The 26,193-nt window shown below is 43.7% G+C and overlaps 1 protein-coding gene across 1 annotated transcript in view; it reads left to right on the forward strand.

Moving 5' to 3' along the window:
* The window catches only part of EFCC1 (EF-hand and coiled-coil domain containing 1), a 61,658-nt gene that overhangs the window by 20,426 nt on the left and 15,039 nt on the right, over positions 1 to 26,193 (forward strand). Inside the window, exon 8 of the mRNA XM_017737287.1 lies at positions 1,211 to 1,669. Within this exon, the coding sequence (XP_017592776.1) occupies positions 1,211 to 1,669 (459 nt within the window). The remainder of the gene's footprint in view (positions 1 to 1,210; positions 1,670 to 26,193) is intronic.

The following is a 26,193-nucleotide window of genomic DNA, read 5'->3' on the forward strand; positions in this document are numbered from 1 at the left end:
GGCTCGGGTGGCCCCGAGTGGCTTCAGGAAAGATGCTGCTCTCGGAAAGCAGTGTTAAAAACCCCATCCACCTCCAGACTGAGACCGAAGTTGCTCGTTCATCCTCGGCATTAACTTTTTAGCAAAGTTTAGTTACAGGGAGGCTTTAAGGAGAAACGTATCTTCACCAGTGTGCCATTGTATGTAGCTATGGGATAGGCTGATGAGCACTCTGTTAAAAGTGTAGGGGAGTTCAGCGTAACAAACCCAAGTGTACAATGCTGCTGCTTCTATTGCACTTTCAGCCAGGATGTGCTGATACCATATACTGGATATGCACCACTGCAGGGTTTTTCCTGAAGTGGGAAAGAACTTCTGGAGTCTTACCTGTACAAGCACATACAGTGCCTCAGTCATAAGTGCCTCAGAAACCTTAGAAGTACATTTTCTTCCGAGCATGGTCACAAGATTTCAGAGTGGGAGCCAGTTCTGTGAGCAGGCTGATGAACAGTCTTGGGCTTCTCTGCAGAGCCCCATTAATTCTGGGGCTGGTTTCTGCTGGTTCTGCTGTACTGGCTCGAGTGAAACACATACACATTTAAAGCAGTTAAATTACTCTGGCATGAAATAGTGTGGAACAGGCAGAGCAGTGAAGGGCAGCATGGACCAGTTGTTCTGGCAGGTCTGATCAGGTCTGATTTGATACTAACACAGGACTCACAGAACTGCTCCGTGTGTAACACTGCCACTTGTGTTAGCTGGCTGCTCCTCTTCACAACGTCCATCATGGCAGGTCAAAGCCACTTTTACCATTTTCATCTGAAAAGGGAAAGGAAATCTGAAGCAAACGTGAAGTCATGAGTCTGAGGCCCCAGGAAGAATCAAAAGGACAAAGAGGAGAGCTCCAGAACACCCCCCAGCTGCTCCCTGCTCTCTTCTTCTGAACACAACTTCATGGGAAATATCTTTTTCAGCACACTACTTGACTTCTGAGTACAGACCACAGTAACGACATTAAAGCTATACAGAAACTTGTGCAATAACATAATAGCGAGTAGTTTGAAAACTAAATGTATAGCTAGGTATTAAAAACTACTTTCCAGAGATTTTTTTCCTTGTCTCTGTGTTTGGCAAAGGTCAAGTAGCTTTAGCTGCTGATCAACTGTATGTGATTAAAAAAATCCCCAACAAAGCACAATCCAGCCATTTTCAGTCTTTATTAAAATGTCAGTTGCTTTAAAACCCATCAATTTCTCCCTGCTTTCTGCTCCTGGTCATTACAGGTGGGACTGCGGAAGAGCCATGCCAGCCATAAAGAGGAGGGAACCTGTTTCATAGGGAGTAAGAGACCACTAACACAGAACCACTCCCAGACCAAGTGCCTCCAAAGTGTCCTGAAGGAAATGGAGCTCATCCGGAGCTCCAGGGATGGGCAGATTGAAGAAGCAATCAAGTTCAATCAGGAGCTGGAGAGGGAGCTGAAGAGCTCTCAGGAAGCTCTGGTCAGCCTGGAAGACTGCAACCGTAACCTGAAGAGGGAGCAGGCGGAGATGAGGAGGAAGGTGGAAGAGGCCAGACACGCCGTCCTCAACAGTCTTGGCAAAGTGAAGGAGCTGGAAGAGAAAGCTAACGAGGTGCCACATCTGCAAATATACATTCAGCAGCTGGAATCACAACTGCAGCACTACAGGTAGGTTGGAGTCCATCAAAAAGCGCCTATAAAGTCACAGTGTTGGGACACAAGTCAGTTTGAGAATCTCTGGTTGTGGCTTATTAAACGTCTCCAAATACATCTTGTAAAATCTAGCCAGAGGGAAATTAGAAGCTGCTTGTCCATTTTATTGGGTTTCCTCTTATGGATCCCTATCCCTAAGAGAACTGGGAGCATTCAGTGGAAGGTAGGCCAAGTAAGGGTGGTGATCTACAGAGAGCTGAAGTTACTCCTCAAACACACAGCAACAGAACTCAACGTGGCAATGCTTCCAGAAAGCCCCAAAACAAATTCCTGACAGTCCTTCAGAAACCATTTCCAACACACTTATTTTTTTCACTGCATTTCCTGGTCATTAGGTCCCATCCCAAGCCAGCTGCAATCAGATGGCTGACACTCCATTTCTTAAAAAGCTCTTCAGCATGTCCTAGGAACTGGGGAAAAGCACACAAGGACAGCTTCTGGCCAGTGGTTTTAAACTCTGCTGTGACTTCATTGCTTCCTCACTGGCAGAATAGGTAATACTGAAAAGAGAGAAGCTGAAGTGTTCCTAAACCCACAAAATAATATAGCGGGATTCTCAAACAAAGAATACATTACTCAACTAAACCCTGCTTTTGTAACAGCATAAACAAATCTTTCCAGAAGCCAGAAAGTTGGTCATGAATTTAATAGTTCACTGCCTTTGTTGCTTTTTATCTCAAATGAAACTTGGACTCATAGATGGTTATTAAGTGTTAGGCATTTCTGCCCAAGTTTAAGACTGACCTGTGGGATAAAATCTAGTTTATATTCTCACTGACCCAAAGCAAAACCAGTATTTATAGATATATTTTTACTTACACTACTAAATCTAGTATTTTAATAAATTGCCTCTTCTGAACTCCTTGTCTCTTCCTAAACTTACACTTCCTCTGTTTGCTTATAAGAAGAATTCATAGTGAGTTATTTGTGGCATCATAGCTATTGTACTGTTTTATGAAGTGAGGAAATTCTAAAAATAACCATTTTATCCAGTGTCTTTCTGTGAGCATTGTGTATGTTAATACTTGCATGGTTGCAGAAGATCAAAGAAGATAAAAGCATTTATTTAAACATCTATAGGATTTAAAAAGCACCGTGAGGGCACGTAATGTTCGAGACGACTGTCAGGGGTCTCTGGATGAATGATACAACTCCTAGTGCTAAAAGGGATCCCACAACTGGTCAGGTCTATCATGTCCTCCTTGGCACGAGCACCAGAGATTTACTATGAGCTCTTGTCCTGTGGAATTGCTTTTCCAAAATACGATGAAGGATAAAAAAGATCACCTGGAAACAGGTAGAGGTGAATGAGTTGAAGGCAGTAAGGAATGTCCACTGGCCTCGCAGAGCAGGAACTTTATGGGTTACATCAAAACAAAGAGTGTGAGTTCAAAATGTAAATTACATGTTCCTTGTGAGATAACCTTCATGTGTAATACTTATTTTTAAATTGCATGCTAATTTAAAGTGACTGTCAAGCTCAGGAATGGTGCTGAACTGACCATTTGGGAACTACACCCCTTTTTTAGCCCCACTGGCTTTGAGATTCCCTGTTGGCCATAAAGCACCTCCCACTCGCCATCCACGTAAAACAGCTCTTGGTGTAAACAGTTTAACTTAGAGATGCATAATGGTAACTGTGACTTGCATGCCTGTGGTCATATTCCACAGCATATGGAATGCCATCATTCCACACGTTCCCCGGGGTGGCACCAAGGTGCCCAAACTGGCAGAAAATAGTGAATCAGCAGTGCAGAGCTGTGTGTTAGGGTGGGGAAAGGGTTCAGCAGCACTCTGCCTGGCGCCTGCCCGCCCCACACAGCCTGGGCTGTCCCAGCTTGTCCCTCCCTTTGCTTGCTCACACTGGTGCGAAGGCAGCACAAACTCCTCCTGCTCAGGGAAATTCACCTTCTCCTGATGTGCAGGAGTCCACATCCATGGCTGTAGCTCGGGTGAGGTGCTAGGAGTGCTTGGTGAGGGGAAGAGATGGGTTGGCTGAGGTGTGGAGAGGGAGGGACAGCTGGGACCCCAGTGGGTTCTGACTGTCACTTGGCAAGGGTGTCACTTGTCCTATTAGTTCAAGTCAGCCTGTGTTTCAGTCACTACTCCAGTGAGCAGTTTTCTCCCTTGCCAGGTGCCACACAGAGTTTGTGAGCAGGATCTGGGTTTGGCAAGAGCTAGTGCTGCAAGGTAGTGGTGGAAACGGGGGATTTGGGTGTTCTGCAAAAGGCATTAACAACTGCAGATATGTCTCCCAAGAATTCACCTTAAGTGGCTTGGTGAGCCCCAGGTTTCCTCCAGCTGAAGTCAAATTTCTTCCAGAGAGGATCATCTTCAAGAGTGAGTCTGATCTATGAGCTTTACACACTGCTCCTGTTTATAGTTTCATATTTATAAAGGAAATGAGTTCTTCTTTTAGGTTCAGACTTTAAAAGCTCTTTCAGCATCTAAATCCCTCTTCTAGATCTCCATCTGATACCTGCTTGCTCTCATTTAGATCTGGAATTACAACCATGACCTTAAGTTATAATCCCTAATGCAGGAAACAACACAGTTTGCATTTATTCAGGAAAGTGCTTAAGTACCTGCAAGTGATTAAATGTTGTCCTAAATTGGAGTGTGTAATTATAATCACCTGTTCCTGATTTCATCTTCCATATTCCTGTGAATCTGTATGACTTACACATGAAATTCTTCTGAGTGCACAGGTTCCGGTGCCAGGGTTTGAAATGTTCCTGTCACATCGTTAGGTTCCTAACCCAGCCTAGTTGACCAAACAGTTCATAGTTCTTGTCTTCAGGTGCACATCCAAATCTTCCTACTCTAATGAGTGGGTCAGGTTTCTGTCCCCTTTCCTCCCCATGAGACATCTGGACTATCTTTCAGCTTTTATTTTTTAATCCCTGTCAAGTTAGTGAGTCAGCTGAACTTTAAAGGTAAATTTCAATAAATTCCTTACTGAAAAGCTTGAGTTCAGAGGAAAAAGACATCACAAGAAATTATGTCTTTATCACTGGTATTATATAAAAAGTGTCTCATTCCCAGTGCCTGATTACAGGAGAGTTTTAGGAAGTCGAGCAAGTCCCATTTTTCTGCAGTGCTGCCCAGGGAGTTATTCCCAGAGGACAAATCATTAACCACTATTCCCTAAACTCCCTTTTTTTTCCCCACTAAGTTTTGCTCCAGCACAAGATGACACCATCCATGTATTCTAATATCGTCCTATGATTTCTAAGTATTGTTTGTAAAAATACCACACATTAAAATGTTACTACAGTAAAAATGTCACATCTACTGCTTCTTTTTATCCATTGACCCATTTGCCCTGTCAGAAAAGGAGATTAGATTGGTTTGACATGAATTGTTCTTGCCAAATATAAGTTGGCTCTGTTTTCTGTACTACACTGGAGGTGGCTTAGAAATTGATTACTTAATAATATTCTTTTTCTCTTAGCACTGGAGGGAACAGAACAATTTAACAATGATTTTTTTTTTTTATCCCAGTGTAACAAATAAAAAGAAAGGTCATCTAGAATCGAAATAAACTTCGTAATAGAGAATGTTCACAGAGGATTTATGTTGCTGCATTAATCAGCAGCACAGTAATTACATAGGTCAGTGAAGGGGGTCATAAAATACCAAAAATGCTCCCCATATTCATGGTCTGTCTCCCAAATTACTTAATTATCCATCAGCATGTATATGTGTTAATGAGTAGGAATCCTTCTGGCATGGAATGCAGAGAGGCTTGTTTCAGCCCCTCGTATTCTCCTGTAAATATGAAGATTGAGGCCTCTAGCATCATTTTCTCCATTTATTTATTTCATCAGTGTCAGTTTGTCTAAGAAGTTATGCTTTAGGTTATCCTATACTGGAAGCAGTTCAGTTTTTCTTCTCTTTCAGGAGACAGTGCCCTGATCTTTTCAATAATTCCTCAGGTTATCATTCACTCTGTAAAATACAACAAGATGGACCAAACAGGTCCAAATCAATAATCCAAGAACAGGAGGGAAATATTGAAATACTCCAAACGAGTACAGGATCAGCTCCATTAAGTGAAGAATAAAAAGCCCTAGGAAGGAAACACTAATGCACAAAAGAAGGTGTCTGTAGTAGGTTATTTCCAGTCAGAATGGTAATGTTTTATATTTAGGCACCCTAGAACTGTTCTTCTACTTTAAAAGTTAGACAATAAAGAAAATCTGGACAATTTCTGCTTGACTACTGTCATCAATACCAGCTCCTTGCTGTTGTGAGGTGAGGGACATCTTGGCAATTTGTTCCAGATGGCACAAAATTTGAGTGGGAGCTGTGGGTGTGTGTGTGCTGGACCACACCGAAGGCTGGACAGACCTGCAGGTGGTAAAGACAGGGAGCAGGGACTGATGTCAATCAGTAGGAATGAGGGCACTCAGGGAACTGAGCTCACAGAGAGTGAAATGAAATATTAATTGCAGAGGCTCATCTGCAAAAGCACTCAGATTCTTCTGGATGAACTGATGTCATCACATTTTATTTTCTAACTTTGCTGTAGCTGATACTGTTTTCTGCTAAGGAGTGTGAGAAGTTTTTTATTACAAAGAACTCTGCCAAAAACCACAGAGCCTCATGTTTTTGAAGAAGTTAGCAGTAGCAGGTGAATATATTCCCATCATGTGAAGTTTAAACTACTTGTGGGTCTTTAGCCATAGAAGAACCGTAAGGTAAGCAAGCAAATCAGATTACTCTCATTGGGAACACTTTAAAGGAGCATTTTGATTTCACAAGAAGGGATAGTGGAGGGTATTGTTATTTATGGTAGAGAGAACTGTACAGAGCAATTTAAATACATTAATTTGGCATTGTAGAAAATGTATAGCACCTCTTTCTGTGGAAGAGCTACTTTTATTTCAAACACAAGAGTCTTTCAAAACTTCCCATGATAACAGCAAAACCTTCAAATCCGTTCACATAATTGCAAGTTCATTTATCCCCAAGGAACCTGTGTGCTTTGACAATGGAAGTGTAGCCACTTCCCTGGCCTTTTTCCTGGGCTTTTACTTACACAGTGTTTATTCTTGGGAGGCTTTCCCTGGCTTCTCACTAAATCCCCCTTTCATCTGGCTGCCCGTGTTTGCTGTGCAGGGAGTGGAGCAGCGGGAGCACCATGGCAGTGCCACACACAGGGACAGCCCCGTCCTGCTCTGTTTGCTGGCCCTGCTGGAGCTGTCCCTCAGCAGCCCCCAGCACATCCCCTCCTGGGGATGGAGGATGAGAGTGCCCTGCAAGCCCTGCTGCAGCACTGACAAAGCCACAGCCCAAGGCTGAGGAGTCGGTTCTGTCCTCCCATACCCAGAGAGCAGCTGCCTTTCACAGCTGCCTCCTCCGCCCTCCTGTGCACGATTTGAATCATGCTAACCCCTCCTACACCAGAGGGATTTGGTTTTTTTCCCAAGAGGATGTGCAGTCAGGGTTTCTGCAGCTTTTCTTCCCTGAATTAGTGCCTGGAAATTCAGGCAGCAGCTTGATGACAGCTGTGCACCTCCCTCCTTCATCCGCCTGCTCTGACTTTCCCAGTACTAGACTCTCTTACTGCACAATCTTATTACCTGGCTTATCTTATGACCCCCAAGCAGAAAGACTGATTTCATACACAAACATAACTTTAAAGAAAAAAATTCCTCCCCTACCCCTTTCAAACCCAAAGACTGGAGTCCCCATCAGAGGCTGTGACCCTCAGACAGCAGAGCTCCCATTCCAGAGCCACTGGTTTGTGGTTACTGCAAGAACCAGCACCAGACGTGGTCCTGGATCATAACCAGCCCTCAGCTACACCCCTCTGGCTTTCTGGGCTGCAGCACCTGTCCCTATCCAGCACTGGCTGTGTGGCCCTTGCATCCCAGGCACCTTGTGCCCAATGGGCACAGCTTGCCCCTGACAGGACCTGGCTGCCCCGTGCCAGTTGGCCAAACCTCCCCTAACAGATGCTTTGAAGAGCCAGCAGGATTTTTGAAATTCACCTTTTCTTCAGCTCAGTTTTATCAGACAAATTAATAATACATAACCTCAAAGTGTAACCTGTGGCTGGAACTTGGGGCTTCTATACTCCCTGTATGTCTAAGACTGGCAAAAATCTGAATTAAAACTACCAGGGGCAAGATCCTGAGAGGACCAGGGTACTGACAAGTGCTTCAGTCAGGCACTTGCACACAAATTTTGTATGAAGTACTTCATTACTCCACTGAGCCCCTCCAGAGATGAAATTAAAACAAATAAACCACCCATATCTCGGGTGGGTTTAGTGTATGTTATTTTTGTGTCAATTCACATGAGTTACTTTGAAAATCTAACAGTGCTGATCACCTACACTTAGGCACAAGCAGAGGATTCTCCGTTCTTTTAAGCTTTTTATTCTGCTGAAGGAATAAAAGGGAAGAGATTTTATGCATTATTTTCTTCATAAAACTTGAAAATTACTTCATGAAAAGGAGGAGAGGAGAAATTCTACTAAAGCAGTAAGAAGGGATTAATTACTCTTTGCTCCTATCTCACTTTCCTTCAGAATACAAAACAGACAAGGTAATTTGTAATATAGATGCTGAAAACCCAGATTTTCAAAGAGATTAAACTAATTTGTTTTGCTAAAATAGCCTGATCTCAGAATACAGAAGGATTAGTGATCTGCAGGGGAGGAGGCTTTATCTCTTGAAAACATCCCAAAACAGACAATGATGTAACAAGATGAGTGAAGTCACCCTAGAAATGTTTGAGGGAAACTTGTAGATGTTATGCTTAAAAAAACCCAAACCAAACCCAAAATTCAACAAAACACCCTTTAAATTGATGTGCAGGAAAAAAAGCGTGGAATCATGAAGGACCTGACCACTCAAACTTGTCATTTGATTTGAAAGTGAGGTGTTCTCCTTCAGCATCGTGCTTCAACCAGGTGTTAACAGAGTCGTCCACCCCGAGAAAGAGGTGATAGATGCACATGCAACCATTCCACTTCATCCTTCACTTCAACTCTCAAAAAGCTCCTCTGTGTTACAGTAACAGAGTTACCTGGAAACCTGGGAAAATACCTGCAAAGTAAATTAATTAACTCCATGGCTTCCCTGGGAACTTGCAGACCCACAAGCTGAGTTCTTAAACCCCATCCTCAGGACAGCCCAGCCAAGATGGAAAGATTGTAAATACCCTCGTGTTCCTCAGGACACTGCCAGGGCTGAGGCACCCAGCCTCTAAACCTGCCTGGGCTCTGAGGAGGCTGGGGCTGAGCTGATAAATGTCACTGATGGGAGGAAATACAGTACAGGCAACTCCTGTACTTCCAGTGACACGAGACAGTTACTCAGCAGCCCTGCAAATATTTGTTCTGTTTGGGACTGCTGCTGAATCTCTGCCCATGTTTGCTGTGCTGTTCCCTTCCCTTCATTCTCCTGGGCGTCCTTTCAACTTTATCAGTGTCTCATCTGCCTGATTAGCAGCATGATTAAAATCCTCACTGATATTTGCCTGTCTCATGCCTGGCTGGGGGTGTCCTTTTTGTGATACTCAGCACGATTCTCTGGATTTGCCTGGGAATCTGAACCTCAGTTATTCTGAACTGCAGCCCCTGAAAAAACTAAGGGAAACTGCAGTCACATCCCAAGGAAAGTGATGTCCTCAAACCAGAGAAGAAAGCTAGAAAAGGATGTCCTGCACTATAAGTAAAGCTTGGATTACATGGATCTGGTCTTACAAATTTGTGTCCTGAGGTAATCCCAAACTGGAAATTCAAAACAGACTGAGGCTGTGGGGGGAAGGAGGGTGGGAGGAGGAGCTGGTCAATGTATCTGCTTCAGTTCTTTATTACAGAAAAGAGATATCCAGGGATACCCAGTTCCACCTCCCCTGTGGCAGGGGAACTTTAAGACCATCTAAAGATTAACTTTAAGGTCCTTCCAACCCAAACCACACTCTAATTCTATGGTATTTTCACAGTTCCAGATGTGAAACCTATCAAGTCAAGCAACCTGAAAGTTGTAAAATGCATCAAGAGACTGGCTTTAGTTCAGAGACCATTCCTCACCTTTGAAAAAAAAAAAAAGGAATTTGTATACATATTTGTAGCTTTTCATAACACCCATCTGAAAATTTGGCAAATTCTGATAAAAATGAATAGGTATGTGTGGCCTTAAGGGATCACAAAGCTGCAGCTCAACTTCAGAGATTGAAAACATAAAGCATGGTCTGAAGCTTAACCATTATTGCAGGTATCTGTATCCCAGCATCTGCCTGTGTTCTGCTCAGCATTCCACATAGGAATGTACTTTATTAAAAAAGAAATCTTCCAATAAATGCCAACTGTAAGCTTTGAGCAACGAGGCATCATTAGGAAGTTACTTCTGTGGAACAAAGAATTTCAGCCTCCACAGCATTGTTCTTAAACCACTTGAAAAATAAGGTGTGGAGGCTGTGATTGACTGTGGGTTGCAGTCCCTCCTTGTTTGAGGAGAAAAATATTCTCTGAAGGCTGCCTGAGCTTGGAGTGCTAATTGCCATCAGGCCACACATCATCCCTTTCAAGAACAGAGGTGCCGAGTGTTGGGAGTCAGATTTCAGAGGAAAGACCCCAAACCTTTCAATAAATCTCCAGAATAAAAATCAGGCCCTGTGCTTTGTTTTGTGCAGAGCCTCTGCTCACAGCAGAGTGTTTCAGGGAGGGTTCATGGTGTCCCATTAATCATAACACTGAAATATCTGGGACTCACTGCACATCTGCTCTGCTTTTGCTCTCTGTACTTGACCCCATCCACACGTCCTTGGCATGAGATCGCACAACAGAAAAGTATCTGGGGCTGCCCAGGGTGAGGGCAGCCAAGTTTGAAGCACAGCACTGTCAGGTTTAAGCCAAGCTCTGAGTACAGTATTTTCACTCTCCTGGAGCTGGTAGGTCCAAGGGGCACTGCTTGGCACAAAATTACACGAGGCAGAAATAGGAGCAATTAGAGCAAAGCCAATGCTTGTGAAAATTGCAGAAGAGGAGGTTTTGCTACCCATTTCTGTGCTTGGAAGGGTGGCAAACAGGCAAGGGTGGCATTTCCAGCAAGGGTACACCTGAGTTTTGTGGGGCATCACTCTGTTGTCACCCATGAGCCCCCCTGTCACTACTGAATGACATTAATAAATCAAATCTCAAACCACCACTTTAAGATACAAAAAGGAAATAAAATTAAATACTTCACTTGGCTTTCGTGTTGAAGAGGCAGTTTCCTTAGTTGCAAATTATTTTTTGCTCAGATTTCTAATTCAACCAAACAAAAAAAAAAGGAAAATATTCAAACTGTTATAAGCAAAAGTTAGGAGAGAAGCTGGTCCTTAGTGTGAAAGGTCTGTGTTTCCATTAATGAATGTACATGGCTTGGCTCTGCTTAATTTCCAATGCTGTCTCTGTCAGCAGAGAAGAAAAGAATAAGAAAATCAAGAAAAAGAACGTTCTTAGTTTATTTTGTCAGTAAAACTGTGTCTCTGCTGCCGGAGCCCTGGCTGGGATGTGACAGGTTTTTCAGAAGTCTTCCAGCTGTGAAATATTCCCACCACTGGCAGGATATTCCTGGGTAAATGCACTGACTTTGAACAATAGACCTTTCAGTGCAGCCAGGGATTGGTATCTCTCAGAAAAGCTGTGATTAATCTCTCTGCAGCAGAATTATACACCAGGTTTGTTCCTGTGCTGTCAATCTCACACTCGCTGCTTTCCTCCCTCTCCCCTTGTTCCCTGCCTGCTTTGCTCTCTTTGGTTTGGGGATCTTTGTTCATCATGATTTACAGTTTCCAAAGGATGCTTCAAATGCATTTAAACATAGGAAACTTGAAAATTAAATAAGTATAAAGCTTTTAAAGTAAATACTATGTGGGATATGAATGATCTAAGCTTTGATTTCACATCAAAAACCCATCATTAAGGATCTAACATCCTGAGAGTTTAGACCTGTACTGTTTAGAAATTTGAGGAACTGTCAGTCCCTAAGGCTTGGCACTTGTTTTGAAGTATTAAAAGTAATTTATGTTTAAATTGCAGTTCTCCAGCCTTACCAGTTAAGGCCCTGCTTCTGCAAGCAGCAATGTCTTGCATCAAACAAGTATTTTCTCCTAGGTAGGGTGCACCTTGCTTATAATCCAAATTACCTCTATATCAAAATGATGTTGTTTTTAGAACAGAAAATTATTAATGCTAGAAGGGCAGCAATTATTTCTTCCCCTTCCAAGCAGAGGGAGCTTTCCTGTGGCAGGTTCCCATGGACCAGCTAAATTGATGGATCTGTGTTTCCTGAGCGAACATGACGCACGGAGCAGCAATCACCGGGAAGTAATTGACGGTTTGCTGTCTCATGTGCTCAAGCCAAACCTTTAATTCTATTCCTCCACATTTACCTGTCATCATATGCAGGAAACAAACAGCAAATAACCCCTAAACAAAGCAATGACTCCACGGGCAGAGCCCACAAAGACACCCCGAGCCCTCCCGCTTATCTGGTCAGTGCCTGGAAGGCTGAGCTGAATTCTTCCCTTCTCTAAAGAAAGAAAAGGCCGTGGAGAGCAGAGGGGGGAGAAGGAGCGGTTCTGCTCGTTACCATGAAAAAGGAGCTGTCAAAGCATCACCTTCTTTCACCCTTCCTGCCTCGCCAGCCTTTTTCTGACCCGGGGAACGGGAGCTCAAACCAAAGCGTGCGGGCGAGCGCTGGAGCTGCGCAGGGCAAAGGCGGGGCGCGGGGACGGGACCGGGCCGGCACAGCTCAGCTCGGCTTCCCTCCCCTGTGTGTGCTGCTGCACACACAACCCCTCCTGCTTCCAGCCCCGATCCTGCCGGGGAGGCTCCGTGGAGAACACGAGCAGCCAGGAGGTGCGGATGCCGCCTGCGCTCCGGGCCAGCAGCAGCAGCAGCACGGCGTGTCCTTGTCCTGGGCACCCCAATCTCCTCGGGCAGCTGCAGAAAGGCTCAAAGCAAAGTTTAAATGCTGGCACAGGGATGGCGAAGTTTAACCGGGTCCTGTGTTGTAACAGCTCACAATGGGCAAGGTGAATGCGAGGTGGGAGAGCTGCTGAGGTACAGAAGGAAAATCAGGAACGGCAGTGTTTTTAAAGGCAGGTTTATGAACCATCCGTCAGCTCAACATGCAGAGACCCGAGTTCACTCCAGGGGTTTATTATTTTTGGTGAAGTTAAGCAAACCAATGCTTTTGAATTTTGGTTTGCCTTTTAACCAAGCTTAGAATGAAGCGACTCTTCAGTGACAAAAGTCCTCCCAGGACCCTGGGAACACATGCTGCCTTGCCAAGCTTTACAAAAATGCTTTATTTTTTCCATTACTTTATAAGTGAAACTGTAAACCCGTGATCTGGCCCAGAATATAATAACAAAAAAGTGCCAGGTCAGAGGAGAGTGCTACAAAACAGGTGTAAAAAAGCTTAAATTGTGCATCCTTAAATTTAAAGGGCTTCCCCTTCCTCCTCGATCAAACAAATGCATACTGCACACACTGGTAATGTACTTAGTGGGTGAAATGCATTGTAAATGAATTACAGGTTTTATACTTTAAAAGATTAGTTTGTGCTTAAAAAGCTGTACCCTGTCTGATGTTAAACCCCAGGACATATCAGATTGTTTCTCTCTCATTAAACACTGCAGAAGAGACCATCGTTCAGAGGTGAGTCTGAACTAATCTCTGGAGCTAAACTCAGTGAAGTTCCAGCTCGGTAAATTGATTCATGTCTCCACTAAAAGTGCATCTGAATCACAAAGCTTGGTTTCGGATCAGAATTGCCGTCGAGGGTGAGCTGGGTATGGAACTTTGACTTTACCCTAATTTCAACCATGACTGGTAGTCTGGAAACATGTTTTGTTTGGGCTGTATTTTAGCTGGAGAAATCTGCTTTATATCACATGGTAAGGAAGACTACAATATTGTGATTACAATTTTATTTTTAGGTGAAATAATACTGGAAATAAAGATTTTTAAATTGCTCAATTAGTCAAGATGTGAAAAACCAGGATCAGCTGTGAAGAACTGCAGAATGATCTTAGGACACTGAGTGATGGGATGGTGGCAGGTACCACATAAATGAAATCAGATTCATTTGGGGGGCAAAAATACCAAAACCAAACCCAAACAACACTTTCAGCTTCAGTGCAACAGATACAGTGATAAACTCAGAGCTTATTACAACTGCTGAAGAATTATATCTTTGAGCTTTATAACTCTAGGAAATGTGTCTGTTCAGTTATTAAGTTGCAGGGAGCAAAGCAAATAAAATATTCAAAGGTATTACAAAGGGAATAGAGAACAATACAAAGAAAATAATTATGCACCTTCACAGAACACCTGTATCAGAACAAAGAAATTCATGATCCTTTCACCTAAACCAATTAAACTGGAAGAGGCCTAGAAAAGGCAAGAAGTGTGAAAAAAAAAAGGCGTGGAAATGATTTTAGCCACTTGCAGATGTGGAAGAGAGAGAGCTGAGGAGAGGTGTGAAATGGGTCTGTAAAATTTTCATCCAGAAGATGAATAGGGAAGAATTGTTCAGTGTCTCAGCACAGGAACTGTGAGCCAGGGCATGAAAGCAGGAGGCAGGTTCAAAGCACACAGAAACCAAAGTGACTCTCACCCAGTGGGTCCCACTAGCTTGGAGCACCTTCCAGCACCATGCTGAGCTTGAGGAAAGGTCACACAGATTAAACAAGCAACTAAAATATCAATTAAAAAACCCACTTAGCAGGTATTAAATAGAAAGATGACATCTCCACCTGAGTCACCATGGAAATTACTGCAATACTGCAGTAAAAGGCCAGGGGAGGACTAACGATGCACCAGACACATGAAGAGCAGGGGAAATGGATCTACAGGTATTGCCTTTGAGCCTTTAAAATACATAAAATGACAAATAAGAGTTTGAGTGTCTAACATCACCTTGGCTTCATCTGCAGGAATCCAAGGTCACAGCTCTGAGAATCAGGCTCACCTCACACCTGTAATCTCAGAGGACCCCTGCTCTGAGCTGAGCCCTGACTCACTTCAGACCTCAGCTTTGGGTGTTGTCCCTTCACATCAATTTCCCCTTCTGAAAAGCTATTTTAATGACCCCAGAAGAAGGCAGCTATTCCCCACATCAGTTACTGCTCCTACAATCACCTTGAAGATGACCTACAAGCTTAGAGATGCTGTTCAATTCTTTTGAAACAACTCCCTCTCATTCAGATGTACAAATACCACTGATACCTGCAGATTAGCAGGATTTAAAATGGATTAACTGTTCCTCTGGTAAGGAGAATTTCTGAGCTACAGTGGTAAATATTAGCTCAAATTTGGGGAAACCTCTGACTCTCAGCTTGAGCCCAAACTTCCCCTCACAGCAACCTCTCACAGGATTTCTTGCACACCCCTCACAAGCTTCTCCTTGTGGGACATAAAGAGTAGGATACAGGATTAGGTGGCTGAAGAGTCCAGCCCAAATCTGGTGTGACAAAACCCTGCACAAGTCCCTGCCTTTAGGTCAGGCTTTCCCTTTCTGGCCGTGTCCTGGCAGATGCCTATTGTCCAGTCTCCAATCACTTATTTAATTTCCATTCAGAGCCCAGGAGCTCCCTGCTGGGCTGGGAACCAGCAGAGGCCATTCAATGGAGATGTCAGCCTTTGTGTGAGAGACAGCCACACCAATATTGCAGGGAGCCTTTTCAGCCCTTCGTGCCTACAGCAAAATTTAATCTGAAAAGCTAGGCTTAGTGTTTCTGACATGCTGGCACAGCAAATATTTCCCCACATAATTGAAAAAGATCATTTGTAAGAGTGTTGGCCCAGAGGTTCTCGACACAGACAGAGCTGGGGGCAAGCAGAGCATTTTCAGAACACTGTGTGTTTATCAGAAATAGAATATGTGCTTTAATATTTCCATTCATTTGGGCCTCATGCTGTTTGCAGCTGGCTGGCACAGACAGCACTGGTATTTCTCTGTGCACGTTTGCTCACTTCACTCCAAGCTGCTTGATATGTGCATAAATATCCAATATTAAAGATTCTGCTCAATAATCTGTGTGATATCATTCACCAGGTGTGAGGCATAGCCAAGTGCCTCACCTCTCTCTGCACATAAAGGCAAGTTTAACTTGGTTTCTCACACCCTATTGGGACTGTCAGGGAGAGAAAATGGTGTTGAATAACCCTGGAAGGAGGGATTTTTCTCATTTCTAGTCCAGGTAGTCCTGAGGTAAAAATACAACATTATATCTCATTGAAAAAAGGAATGAAGTATTAATGGGGAATCCTCTTTTCCTTTAAAACCCCTCCAAGGATATAAGAATAGCCTGACTCCACAAGTGGGGAAGAACTAGACAGGAGAGCTGTGCTGTAAAACACAGAGCTTAAGCAGATGACACCAAAGGAGTTACTGACCACAGAGCACACTCAGCATCATCCACTTCAACAGGAGCAGAGCACTCATTCCAACCTTCCCCCACCAGCACTGCTTGGGAGCACAAGGAGCTGGAATTGCAGCAGTGCCACTGCTGCCACAGCAGTGCCTTTTATTGGTACATATTCTGCAACCACTCAAACTGTACTGTCAGACTTATTTCAGTCATTGTAACCACCCATGTCACCAGAACAACCACGATGCTTTACAAGGCAAAATGAGAAAGGAGCTTTGTGTAATGGGTCATCTTACTTTGTGCTGTCCAACCCTGGCCGGGGACTTGGGAATATTTTGAACCTGACATTCAAGTTTGTGATTTCAGAAATCTATTTTTACAGAGGTTACAGTGTCCTTGCCGGAACCAAAGATATAAAACACAGGCTGTAGCCTGAATATTTTAGTCCTAGATAAATGTCTGTATGATAAAGGAGCATGATGAAATTATCTGGTTAGATTATTCAGAAAAATCTCATTTAAAATCTCTTCACATCAATGCATGTCTTGGGGAAGGCTGTGTGCTATGAAGTCTGGAGAACTCCATCATGAATATCAAATACAGACAACTTAAAAAGCAATCACTGATTTAGAAGAGTTACACTTGGACTAGTTGATGGCTGTCTGTCCCTTCAAACCAAACTATTCTACAAGAAGAACTCATCAGGTTTGTAAACTTGGCATCGTAGTTTTCCTCTTCAGGAAATGCAATTTTTAAAAATAAACCACATTCTATCAGATTTCAAAGTTGCAGATCTAATCCCCACCAGGGGACAGGAGAAATTTTCCTTTGTGGGCTGTTTTGAGCTTTTAACTGAAGGAACTTGTTCCCATTGTTACTGATGCTACGCTGGCAAATAAGTACAAATACATAACTGCACGTGCTGCTCCACTAAGGCTTATGTGTGTTTTTGGTAGGTTTTATGTATGACGCTAAAATCAATCCTTAGAGCACTTCCCAAGTGGGCACAGACCCACAGGGAATGAAAAAGAATTTAATTAAAGCAACCTAAATGTGAATTCCAGAGTGACTGCTCAGGAAATGACCCCCTGCACAAGCTGAGATGGGTCTGAAGGCAGCCTGGGGTCTGCACTGGAGGATTGTAAGGTTTGGTTTGGGTTTTATACATCTTGTAGAAGAGAAGGCAAATGTGTTGCCTCGAAATGATTTTACTCTGATTTCAGCAGCTTTTATAGAGAATCTCTTGGGGAACATCAGGGATAGTTTGGAGAGGTGCCAATCACCCCCAGGTGCTGCTGGCACCGGCAGCCCTCGGGCAGTAGAAGAGCAAGGAGGTCTCACATCTCCATCAGCCCCGGGAAGTGAGGAAACCCAAAGGCTCCATGAAAGATGCACCTGCCAGAGGCAATACAATCACTGTAATTATTATTAAAACTAAACAGGCAAAACCTAAAACCTGAGGAGAGTTGCAGGCACTGAATCCCTTGTAATGATTGCACAGTAAATATCTTTCAGGCTGGCATCTCGTGGATGTTGAGATGTTTCTACATTTTCTTCTGCAATAATGTAGTGACATGAGAAGTCAACGAGAGCAGCACCAGCACTGTGGACTCTCTGGCCTGGTTTTGGGAACAAATAGAGTTCTTGCAGAAGTAACAGACCCCAGAATTTGAGATGTGATGGCTCTGCTGGGTTACCGAGGAAGGGCAGACTCAGGGAACCATCCCAAACATCGCTGATACACTCTGGGGTAACCTTTGATCCTGCATGGCCTTTCTAGGGGCTGAAGTGAACAGTGGGTTTAGGGGATATTGGCAACTTGGACATTGTGTCTCCTACACTGCTATGGACCAAGGGGCTAAATTCCCATGACTCTGTGTGTTTGAAGGACAATTCTTGCAGCAGGTGCCAGCACTCTCATCACAAGGTGCTCTCTGCCATCTCTGCTGCTCACACCTGGAGGCTGCCTGAGGCACTGGGGCATGACGTGGTTGAAAAGTCATCTGAAACAGATCTGCACGTGGAATATCCTTTCTTTCTGTTCCCAATGATGTGTTTGGGTTTTAACTGGAGATCTGGGACGATCTGGCATTTTAAACAAATGCTTCCCCTAGAAAATCAAATTTATGCAGCAGTTGGGGTTTTTTTGCTGGCTTTGACCCTTCGTCACATCTGGAGCCCGTCACTTCTCAAACCAGCATTAACAGTGGCCCTCACATCTGAAACTAAGGTCTCTTCTGTTCCTGGTAGGATGAGAGCCCTGAAAGTAAGCAGTATTTAGTCTGACTCCCTCAGTTCTGGGCAGGATCAATGCAGCTCAATGAGCCTTTGCTAATGCAAAGCAGACTCGTGCATGCTCGTGGGGTGCTGTCATTAATCCTTGGAGGACATAAACCTACAGCTGGCTCAGTTTACTGCCAGCAGCTTTTCTTAATGACCCTCCAGATATATGATGTTTAATGTACTCCTGCCCTGTTCCGAGGAATTTACAATCCAAAAGGCAGGCAGAGCATGTTAAGTGCTACCTTTAGCTGTTCATGCCAGGCTGATCACTGCAGGGTGTGAAAATGCTCTCTCAGGGCACTGTTAGGGCCTCACTCAGTTACTGAACCCCTGGCACATCACAGGGCAGCAAACATTCCTGCAGCAAAAGACTGCACTGATTCCTTGGACTCACAACAATCAGGAGCATTTGAAAGGACCATAAATGATGGTTTGGAGGGAGAAGGGGGCTCTGCTGATAAATCTCAGGCTTAACACTGCAACAACATTGCACTTTGCACAGACTGTATTGATTTTTTTTCCCCATTTAGTTGTTTAAAGTATCTAAAGAAAACAAAACCAAGAAATACCTACATTCACTCCAAAGCCCTGCTGCTGTTTTTTCAGTCTCAGATGAAACAGTCTCTTGACAAACACCAATGCTTCCAACAGTTTTAGCTGGAGCAGCAAACCAAACCCATCAGGCTTTCTTGTGGGGCTGAGCTGAAAGGAGCCCAGAACTCTGCAGCACATCACTCCTGTTTGTGCTCTCACCTCAAAGGGACTCGCTCAGATCTCCAAAGCCTTCTGCACTCGCTCTGATGGAGACTTCAAAAAGTAAAATATGAAGTGTTTCCATGAAATTCTGGGCTGCTGCTGGTATGGCTTTAAAAATCAAACCAGCAGCATTGCCAGCTGAGTAGAGTGGATAAAAGAGATTTCGTTTCAGATGCTTTTGCATTGTGAGGATTTTGAACTTTTATTTCATATATCTCTGGAAACACAATGTGTCTAATTACTAAAGCCTAGCAGTGGAACTCAGACACATCCTCTGCTTTCATTTTTTACCATCTTCTGTATTATAGAAATAAGCACAGAATATATTATCCCTAAGTTCTCAAGTGCAAACAACATACTGTAAAGGCCAAATCCATCTTCTTCTTTCTGATGTTTGGCTTTATGAAATGTAGAAAGTGACAGTAAAAGTAACATCAAATTTCGTTTGAAGGATTTACAAATTTAAAAGCTTCTCCCCCAAAATTGTCATTCCAGATGCTGTATCCCCACTTTTGATGGGCCTGTGTCACCTACCTAACACTCCACAGCCTAAGAAGCTTCCCAGTGCAGCAGATATGAACTGGAACATTTTCCTAGTGTGACTGTACCTGCTTTTAAGGTGGAGAGTTACAAATTCCCCCTCCCTTTTCAGTGCCCACAGTAAAATCCAGAACAACTCCATAATATTTGGAACTTTGTGGGAGTTTGAAGATGGATCAGAAAGGATCAGTGCAAAACCTCTGGAAGGTTTTAATTAACAAATATTTCTGCATGTCAGATTTTGTCAGGTTTTATCTTGACCTGTCTTCTCTTTTAAGGCATAAATCTCAGGATTTGAGACTGCATTATAGAACGTCAAAAAGCCAAGGGAAAAGATTAAGTCTTATATTGGGGCCAAGAGGAATGGGATCAGCATTAGAAAGTTTGGGATCCCATCCAAGACTGAGACAGCTGGGAAGTTTTCCAAAGTGTTGCCCAGGGCAGTAAAGTGAAAATAGAAAATATGGTGTAAAAACCTGGTTACATAAGTTTCAGTATTGGTCACCTACTGTCAACTACAATGAAAAACCAAATATATTTTATAAACACCTGAGGTTTTTAATTCTCCTGCAGCCCTATGATGTTAAATTTAATCACTGTTTTTACATAAGATGACACAACTGGTATCACCTACTGCTTCAAACAACCACACTTATTTTAAGTCTTCCTCCTAGTGCTGGTTACAGAAAGCTTCTGAGAACTGCTTCCTGTTTTTCATACAGATTTCCCTCTTTTCCTGTGGAAATCTATTGAGGAAGCTCTCTGAAAACAAGAGGAAGTATCTGTTTCTAAATACCTGTGAGAGTGTCCAGAGGAAGGGTCTTTGCCCCCTGTGGGGCTCCTGGGGAGGGCAGGGGCTGCTTGTGATGGGGAGCACGATGTGTCCCCCCAAAAAAGCTGCACCCCTTCACACACAGCTGGGATGCTGCATGTGGAGGCTCCAGTAATGAGGGAAAAACTGCAATTAAGCATTGGCTTTAAAAAAAAAAAAAAAAAAGAGCGATAGAGGGAGAAGCAAAGAGCCAAAGCCTTTTGTTAAAATAATATTGACTGGGAAAACAGGAATCCTGCTTACCCACCTTCCCCATGAGCAATCTTCCTAGCAACTATGTCCACCTCTCTCATTTATTAGCTCTGTGATTCCCAGCCTGTGATGGCCACGTAACCCCAGCCAGTGCTCAGGGGGTAAAACAGGAGCACTGAGCCATGTAGGATTAAAGATCTCACCTACAGAAGGTTCCTTTTTAATCCCCCACTGTTGGTGCGTTCTGTCATCCCTTAAATATACAGCTGCCGAAACAGAATCACTCTCAGAACTGGGTTTTGCATCTCTTAATTACCTTTAAGGTCATTCTGATGTGCTTTGGACACGAAGATTCTACACCGTGGAGGTAGAAAATCCAAAACAAAAGCAGAAAGCTCATTTAACAAAATCCGACATAATTTAGTGTCTGTTTCTGGTTTCTGACAGAAGCTGGGTGATATTTCCTCCCCAAGTACTGCAGTTCTGCTCCATGGCCAAGCCTTTCAAAGAGAAACTGAGCCTCGGGCAGTGTTAAAGGGTGGAAGGTGCTTTTGTTCCAATTTTTCATCCCCCTGTTAAATCATCTATATGCAATTTCCAGGGCAGCACCTACTTGCTCAATCAGGGTTTTCTTGCTTGTTCAGTTAAAATGCAGCTGAAAAGAGCAGAGGTGAGTGTGGGGAAGGGGGGAGAAATGAGAGTTATTTTAATAAAATCTACCTGCTGCTTTGTCCTGCAATGAAGTCCTATTACCACTTGGAGTTGTTTGCAAGGGCTCCTGTCAGGGTTTCATTTACCTTGTGCTAATTACCAGGATCACACCTCGCCCTGGGTGGCTCGGAGGGGTCACTGTGCAACCCCTTCCAGAACGGGCTCGGTGCTGGGTGAATGACACTGCTCAGGAACGTTTGGCTCCTCTCACAGGGACCATGGCTGATCTTGGTTTTATCCCAGTGATACCCTCTGGTGTCAAAGGGGTTTGGTCACGAGTCCCTTGTGCTGACACACACAGCAGCTGATGCTGCTACGTCACCATTATTATCCTATCCTCTACTGGTTATTGAATTATTTTATTGGTATTTTAATTAGTCTGTATTTTTCCATCTTTTTATTATCTTTTTCCCAGCTAGGGACCTTCCAACACACCTATCCCGAGTCTTTGTTAGCTCCTTTATCTTCTGCTTTCTGCAAAATGTCCTTGGGTCCAGAAGTTGTGCACTTTTGGTATCCAATTTCAACAATACATCTCTCTCTCCCTCCCAGGCCTTGTTCACTGAAGCACATCACGGTTAGCATGGCAAAACTTCAAGTTTCAGGGATTTTCCCAAGCTGTATTCCCTCACTTGCTGCTTATGAGAAACCTTGCTGACTAAAAGTGATTGAAGACTAACGCACTGCTTAAAAATACTGGTTATTATTCATTAAAAATTAGAAAAGCCATATCATTTCCAATACAAAAACATTTAAAAAATGGACAAACCATCAAGATCTGAGCAATATTTCACTAATATTGGCCACACTGTCCAGCTAATGCTGATATGAGCAGGATTGCATTTTTAGTCTGTCTTTGCTGGCCTGCTGTGTGCCCAATCTGCACTTCTTAAATGTAATTTATTGTGTGCTTATTCCCACAGTCAAGTTGCTTAACCATTTTAGCTTAGAGTGCCTTGGAATACTGTATTTGGTCTCCTGGAAATCATCCAGAAACCTGGAGTTACACACATTCAGACAGTAACCTCTCTTCATGGCATCTGTTTTTTCAGAGACACAAACATGTTACTCCTACCCATTTTTTCCTCCGCTAAAAATCTGTATTAATTTATGATGACTTTCTACAAACATTCAGTGATGTTGCTCATGGCCACCCTGCTGCAGAGTCCAGGGGATCCTGCCTGATAGAAGAGAGGGGAGAACTTCCAAGAGAAGCACTGAAGTTTGCCTAAGCCCCACACAAACCATGATTTTATGCTATTAAATCATCATGGGAATGAATGCAGTATAAACATATTACAGAAACTGAAAAATGGCCTGTAAAGCACAATCTTGAGTAAAGCTGTAAATGAACTTGTGTAAGCCATAACCTGAACTTGGGTGAACTATTTGAAAAGGGTAGTACTGAAATCTTTACTTAGCAAAGTGTTTAAGGAGTGTAACCTTATTTAGGTAAGGATTGCAACCAAGACAATGGAGCTAAACTCAAATTAAACTGGGGTTATGCCAATAAAATGCCATAATTGGCTGAAATTATGCACCTGCTTAGGTGTTCTGCTGCAGTAGAAAAGGGTCTATGTAAATTTAAACTTGGATAAATTTAAATGAATTTGGTGATGAATACAATGCAAACCTGCTTGGACTGGGGATCATGAAAGAAATGGGAGGAGCTGCTGAGACAAGCAGAGGTCCAGCCATGGAGAAGGGAGACGAGCAGAGTGCTGAACACAGTGGTAGAAATCAGTTCTTGCACGCAGGGAGCAGCTGTGTATGGTCACACCACACTCCTGTCACCGGCTTTTTGACCTCCAGTAACATTTCTTATTCAACTTTGTATGTTTGGTGTTTGTATCACCAACAAAAGACAAAATAGAAGTTGCTCTATTGACTGCCAAAGCACAGGTAGGATCCTAATAAGTGCAGAATCACTAGGCAGCATCTTCTGGTCTCTAGGAACTGGCAAGTGGCTTGTAATTATCTGCAAAGGGAAATAATTGGCCCTGAGACGGGCTCGGTTGGTCAGAGCATGGTGTTAATAATGCCAAGGTTCTGGGTTTGATCCAGCTCTGGGTCATTCACTTAAGATTGATCTTTGTGACTTCCTGTCAACTCAGAGTATTCTGAGAAATTCTGTGAATGAGTTTGGGAGTTACTTTTCACAGTCACCAACCAGAACAATACTTCAAGAAGGCAAAGGACAGGCTGCTGTCAGGAAACTTAAAACTATTTTGATAGGCATCCAAACAGCAGGCATGGAGCTTGGACTGAAGGAGCATGCAGAATTACAGAGTCTCTGGTAGGGAACAGCACTCTCTGAAGCTCTGAGGATGTTTTTACAAACCAAACACAACGGGGTGAGGTAATTGTTGCTTCCTGATACAGGATCTGAGGGGTGGAAGCTGCACCTTCCCCACGTTCCCAGCAGGCAGCTGCTGGCTCTGGCACCTCAGCTCAGGTGTCCCAGCGCCTCCTGTTCCTCTGCTCTGCGACACCCCCAGCACAGCTCTCCTGGGGGAGCACTGGCAACCTGCAGGCACCAAAAAGCCCTTGCACACCTCCTAAGAAATACCCAACTTAGATGCAAAACTGGTGCTTGCAGCCTTTCCCCTCACACATCCCTGCTGGATTTTCCCAAATGCTTGGGAAGACCCGGTCAGAAGTAACTCACAGCCAGCTGAAGGCACACTGTTTGCTGAGCCATCTTTCTTTTCTGTCAGTCCAGATCCACGAGGCTCTAAATCTGTGGGGCACTGAAATAAATCCCGAAGGAATTAACATGCCAGTGAGTAGGTGCTTTCAGAGTCTGTAGCACACTCAGGGATAGCTGCAGTTTTGCAGACATCAAACAGAGCTTTGGCACATTTTTTAAGCTTTCAGAGTGGAATTCAGTAGGATCTTCACCCAGCTGTTAAGTACACCCTGACTCTGTTAGGAAGAACACTGCTGGAGGACGTTAAAAGGCTCCCAGGGCATTTGATTTTTACTGGCATACACTGCAGTACACGGGAGATAAGGGAAGGATTCCTGGGGATTAAACAGCACACATCTACGTGAAGGAACACACGAGGGGTGAGGGTTGTTACACAAGCAGTGGCTGAGGAAATGATCCCCAGGAGCACAGCTCTGCTTTCTCTGGCTTCCATGCTTTATGTCAAGTGCCCTGGTCAGAGCTATCAGTGCTCAGAACGCCACAGTATTTTAGTTATTAGTTGTTGATTGTGGGCTTTCAAGCATCTTTCTGTAAAATCCAAGTCACGACACTAGGAGAGACAGGATCCTAAAAATCTGAGTTTGAAAAGCAGGAAGGACAAACAGGCTGTATCCAGGCAATTCTGGCATGGGCGTGTGGGGGTGTGGCTGTGTTTGCTTCCACATGCCTCTGTTGCGATTCCTTATGGACTGCACCAAAAGCAGATCTCCAAAAATCTCCCGAGAGAGGTTTTTCACCAACGGGACTGTCCCCCTGACTGGAAATCACAGAATACCAGGGTAAAAGGGACATCAAGGAGCACCTGGCCCAACCTTTCTCAGCATAAGCATGGTCTTGAGTGAGAATTTATTCTCACAGAAGCATCAGCAGGGCTGCCAAAGGGGTGTTTGCTCTCTGGGCTGACAGGATTGGCAGGGATGCGCTCTTATTTAACCAGCAGTCGGTCAGGGGGTCAGGACAATACTGAATAAAGCCCCTCTGGTCCCTTGGCTGTCCCTGACAGTGCTGCTCAGCACTTTGGGGGTCTAGCAGCCAGGTTTGTGCTGTCTCCAAAGCGCTTGAAGTCACCACAGAAGGGCAGCAAGGCACAGTTCTGCACCATTCCAGCATTTGCCTGCTTGTATCCAGCAGGCAGGGAGATGGAAGGGTTTGCAAGAGCACACATGGCCATCACTTAAAGGATTTTTTTCCAGAAGATGGTGATTTTGGCAAGAAAATGAGAATCATCAGCCAGCAACAGGAAAACTCCCAGAACTGTAACCACGATAGTTGTAGTTATAACTATACTTTATAACTATCCACATAAAGCCAGGCTATTTGGTGATCTTTATTACAGCCACTAAAAATTCATGCTTTTAAACATTTATCTTTAATGCCTGACAGAGCAAGCTGTTTAAAAGATGAGATTAAGCATCTGGATTGATCACAGAAAGTTCATTCATAGGATTTCTGTTGGAGAGGAGCTCACAGCACCAGCCAGAGACAGATGTATTCAGAAAACCCACACAGACACTCAGCTCCAGTGTGAAAACATACTTAATCTCTACAGTAAATGAGAAGTCATAAATAATTCAAAAATGTGCGCACCTAAAGTCTCTAACTCCTGCAGGGGATAAGCAAATCTGAAACCACTCTGAATTCCCTGAACTCTGACAGTTTAGGTAACACAGTACAAAAATAAAAGTCACACCTCATTTTGGTTAAAAACCACAAGTCCTACACTTTGAAAATAAAATATAGCTCTGAGTCTAACTGCACTCAGGGCAATGTACACACACAGCTGTTTGATCTGCTCCGAGTAAGTTTCTAAAAGAGCTGAGTTAAAGGTCTGTGAATGCAAAGTTAATAATTCCTCAGAGTTCTTTTCTAATCAGTCAGGAATTACTTCAGTCCCAGATCTGCTCAGCACCAGAAGCAGGTGGGTTTTCGTGCAGCTCGATGTTTCCATAACAATACAGCAGAGCCAATTAAAAGCCAATTAGTCATGGACATTACTTTAAGGTCCAGTACTTTGCAAACTCTCCCCTGTTCAGTGTTCCTGCGCTGGGGCTGCCCATTATGCTGGGGACA

The sequence above is a fragment of the Corvus brachyrhynchos genome, unplaced genomic scaffold (assembly GCF_000691975.1).
Source record: "Corvus brachyrhynchos isolate BGI_N302 unplaced genomic scaffold, ASM69197v1 scaffold266, whole genome shotgun sequence".
In the NCBI taxonomy this organism is placed as follows: Eukaryota; Metazoa; Chordata; class Aves; order Passeriformes; family Corvidae; genus Corvus; species Corvus brachyrhynchos.